Source organism: Papaver somniferum, chromosome 6 (assembly GCF_003573695.1).
Source record: "Papaver somniferum cultivar HN1 chromosome 6, ASM357369v1, whole genome shotgun sequence".
NCBI lineage: Eukaryota > Viridiplantae > Streptophyta > Magnoliopsida > Ranunculales > Papaveraceae > Papaver > Papaver somniferum.
This window is the reverse complement of record NC_039363.1, coordinates 8,295,569-8,300,045: the sequence shown is the minus strand read 5'-3', so window position 1 is coordinate 8,300,045 and position 4,477 is coordinate 8,295,569. Positions and strand designations below refer to the sequence as shown.

At 37.7% G+C, this 4,477-nt stretch overlaps 1 protein-coding gene across 1 annotated transcript; it reads right to left on the bottom strand.

The window, feature by feature from the left end:
* Positions 1 to 326: 326 nt before the first annotated feature.
* On the bottom strand, positions 327 to 4,055 carry LOC113290426. The gene is made up of 6 exons (XM_026540035.1): positions 3,889 to 4,055; positions 3,492 to 3,591; positions 3,350 to 3,438; positions 3,134 to 3,268; positions 1,952 to 2,086; positions 327 to 816 (listed from the first exon to the last, which is right to left on the bottom strand). Exons 1-6 carry the CDS (start codon positions 4,053 to 4,055, stop codon positions 327 to 329), a joined length of 1,116 nt encoding a protein of 371 aa, XP_026395820.1.
* Between the last annotated feature and the right edge of the window lie 422 nt (positions 4,056 to 4,477).

Genomic DNA, 4,477 nt, shown 5'->3' with positions numbered 1-4,477 from the left:
GATGAGACCCACCAATCCCGAAAGGTTCATCACAGTCCTCGATTGGGCATATAGTTTTGGTGTAGTTCAAAATCTCGGTTCATAAAGAACCACCAGTAAGAAAATGGTCATCCCAAAATGTGCAGTACTAGTAATGGTAGATAGAAAGATGTGGAAAGACATGTAGAGAGGGACGTGAACAAGAGAAAGGTTTCATGAGAGATGTACAATGATCTGAACAACAGAGGATAAATATGAATATTTATATTTTCTATTCAATACTAAAAAATAATCTAATTCCAACAACCGTTATAGATTCTATGGTAAAGTTGAAAAATGAAGGCCTGTTAATCATTGTTTACTAGTGCGAAAAGTAGATGTGTAACTTGTGGTGCCTTTCTCGAAATCTTGATACCCTGAATTTTTTCTTCCATTTCAGCTTTGGCCAGTGCACGAGTAAAGACTTCCATGGTCAGTAAAAATAAGTACGGTGAGATGGGATCTCCTTGCCGTATTCCTCTCAATGGTTTGAAAGCTTGTCTTGGTGAGCCATTTAGAAGGACTTGTATTTCAGTAGTGCTTACAAATTCCTGTATAAATCCACACCACTTGCTGCTAAAGCCTAACTGCTCCGTAACTCTGTTGAGGAAACTCCATTCGACACGAACGAAAGCTTTAGACATATCGAGTTTTAATGCCATGTATCCCTTCTTAGTCTTCTTCCTATTAATATAATGAATAAGTTCATAAGCCAACATGATATTATCTCCAATTTGCCTACCAGGTACGTACGCCGCTTGCATTGTTGAGATTATTTTCTCTAGCTGCTGCTTTAATCTGTTTGCCAGAATCTTCGATATAAGATTATATGTTGAATTGCATAGATCTATTGGTCGATAATCTCGGGAATTTTGAGGTAGCTTGCATTTTGGTATGAGGTACAGATTGGTTCTATTTAACTTTTTCAGAAATCTACCTGAACGGAAAAATTGTTATATCATATTGATCTGTTATCCGCTACACAAGTAGATATGAAGAGATGTCTGCTAAACAGCGAGACTGATCAGTTAAACAGATCGAGAAATGTTTGCTAAACAGCGAGGCGAAAAGACCCGCTAAACAGCTGATCATAAAATGCAATTTTTTTATTTTTTTTAAGACCCGCTAAATAGATGGTCATATGCATTTTTTTTATAAGTAACGGAAGCGAAAACCTTAACCACTCCCCCATACTTAAACATTATATTATCCTCAATGTAATTGAGTCATCCAACGTAAAAATTAAGATGGGAGTTTCATAAATTGCAAAAATAAACAAATAAAAATAAAGCAAGAGAATAGATATACCTACTGGAATGTACATAAAGGATCCCCACAAACTAATAACCTAAAAAATTTGGGATCAACCCAAAATACAGTATTTACTAATGACAGCTTCACACTTATGTCATGACAACTCGGAGATACTGAAACTATCAAAAACAGAGAACTACCCCTAAGCCAAATTTTTACTACACATGGAAGTTCGTAAAGAATAAAATATGGGGATTCTATTGAGATTGGGGAATTGTCATTCGGCTCATGCACGGTATCAGGAATAGAAAAGTCCTCTGGGTACTTAGATGCAAAGTAATCCAACAACACTTTAGAAGCACACAATTCTAACCCTAAATTAGGAAACTTTTGGAAGTCTAGGGGTCTAGAAACAACCTCTAAGTCGGGTGAATTATCTTGTGAGGTAGATTCATCTATGGAATTAGGAAAATCATCCACACAATCATCCGCAGGGTCATCTATATGTTCTGTGGGGAACAGAGAGTCACTGCAAGATTCATCATCATCAACATATAATCTTTGACATTCAAGAACTCTCAATCTTTGTTCCAAACTAGGTGGTGTGTGTTTGTAATACTTCTCATATATTGTTAAAGGTGATTCTTCACTTACCACTTGTGGAGCAAAAACTCCATACCGTTGCCTATGCATATACTCCCCAAGTGTCATATCAGGAGATGTCTCCTGAGAATGTAAATTTCTACGCCTATATTCTGCAAGTGTCATCTTAGATGACGTCTCGTACAAATAACTCATCACCTCCAAAAGACTCCTGAAATAAAATTCTAAAACACAAAAAGAGTCAAAAAAAATCCTAAAACAAATTAAAAATATTGTACAAAAATAAAATAAAAAATTAACTATTTACAGAATCAAAGGCACAAAAAATTGATCGTATTCCGGAGATACCTTATATGTGATAACCGCAATCGCACGGTGTCTACAATGTTGACACAGGCAAGTACGGGTCGAACCCACAGGGAGCGTTGGAAATACTGTAATCAATAACCCTGATTAACTAACCAGAGAAAATGTTTTTGTAATCTTTAAATTAAGGAATTAAAAGGAAACAAATAAAAAGAAAATGAAATGATATTAAACGCAATGTAAAAGATGGTAGCTAGGTAATCTGGTTTCCACCAATCTAATCATGTAAACTCATATCCAATTTCAAAAACGTATACTCCATAAAATTGTTTCACCATTTTAGTTTCTTCCGCTTCTAAGTTGATAGTTCTAGAGATTTATTTATCAATCGCAAAGCATGTGACATCAAATATTACTAAGCATGGCACATCAATTTAAAAGTATAAATAAACAATGAAGTTATCCAACCAATATAAAGTTGCAAAGTATCGAATATCAATCTAAAAGCATACTTCGTCAAAAAACCTAATCCAAGTACGATGCATCAAATAAAAAGCATATTTTATTAATTCAACTTTGTATGCAATAATTTACCAAACATATAGAAGAAAACCACTAACATTTAAATCTTTGGAGAATCAACTTTTGAGTCTAGATGATTTTATTAGTTTCCACCAAAAACGCTAACTACAAAGAAATTAGAACATGGGTTTCTCAAAACCCCTACAAAATAATAATAAGAAACAGAAGATTAAACCGATATTGTCTTCTCCGTATCTTGTTCTTATACTCGCCTCCGCAGCCAACCTTTTCTCCCTCTCTGTCTGTCACTAACAGAGATGCTACTCCCAAAAACCGGCCTCCCTTCAATTTCTGTTCGTTTTCCTTCATATAGGTGCTTCCTGCGGTCTAACTAGACCTAGCAACATTTGCCAAGGCCCAGTCCATTAACCTCCTTCCTAGAGCAGACCCAACATCTAAACCATCCAAGTCTTGGCCACCACGCTCCTGCTTCCGGCCACAACCATCGTCTCCAGCTCGATTACTTCTTCTCTGCCCACGGCTCCAATACAAACCAGTCATGGAGCTTATCCATCATATCTCAGACATCACCCACAGAAAAACCCATGTTCTCTGCAAACTCGATTTACCACACTCCATGGATCACCACAGTTCAGCTTCTACTCTTTCATCTGCTCGGGTTTCATTGACATCACCGATGGCAGCAACCACATCCACACTGACAAACTCCATTAACTGAACTCGTTTACCACTAACAGTTTAGCCATCATATCCGTCTTCATTCTCACCTTCAGTGCCTCAATATAGAATGCACACAGCTTCGGTAACTCCACAGAAGCAGACTCGGTCCATTTTACAATTACTCCAGCAACTATATTTTGCCTGCCACTGCCAAGCACAAACACGAGATTCTTCCAGTGATACTTCCATTCTCTTTTCGACACCGAGCACAAGTTATTCTCCTTCAAACATCATCACCAGCCAACGCCTTATCTCCCATTAGTTACAGCTCATGCATCTTCTCGAGCACCATTGCAGTTGCTGCTTGGATTTCCCATTTCCTTTCTCCCTGGCAGTAACGACTTAGCCATCCCTTCCACCATGTTCCTGTTGACCGGCAGCAACATCTCAGTCACGTCCAAAGCATTTGTTCGTTGCCATCTTAATTCCTTCTTGCTCATTCACGTCCATTCTTCTTTCAGGACAATGTATGCCTCAAGTCTCGACTCACAGCCAACTCCAATTTTTGTCCTTCCTAAATCTGTTGCCGTGAACACCACATCACAACTTCCTTTCCTTGTAGCTGCTCTATTAAAGTATACAACAAATGTCTCCATTCGCTCCCTTTCCATTATGTCCTTTTGTCAGGATTTTCTTAGGGAATCACAGACAATCGCGGAATAACGGATCTTGAGAGATTATGATGAATAATAAGTAAACCAAGCAAAAACAACTATGAAAATATGAGAAAGATAAATCAACTCACAAGACACAAGATTTATAGTGGTTCGACCAATACATACAACTTGTATATATTGTCTACGTCCACTTTGAGCCGCACCAACTCAAATCCACTATGAAGAGAACGATTATAACGTCGTGTGAATCCTAGCAAACCCTTGGTTACACCGCAACAATTACCCGAGATGATAACCTTGACTTTTGTTCCTCACCAATATGCTCTCACAACGAAACCCTAGCTTTAGCCCTAAAAGTTACACAAGAAATCTCTCACCGATCTCTTAATCGTTTTCTGCACAATATAATTCTACAA

Excerpts from the sequence above, each read along its gene's own strand:
- LOC113290426 (XM_026540035.1), bottom strand. The coding sequence starts at position 4,055 with ATGGAAAGGGAGCGAATGGAGACATTTGTTGTATACTTTAATAGAGCA. Across the intron at positions 3,439-3,491 it reads TCTATATTGAGGCACTGAAG|TTAATGGAGTTTGTCAGTGT; the intron begins GTGAGAATGAAG and ends AAACGAGTTCAG. Across the intron at positions 2,087-3,133 it reads GGGTCTGCTCTAGGAAGGAG|GAGTCTTTTGGAGGTGATGA; the intron begins GTTAATGGACTG and ends ATTTTATTTCAG.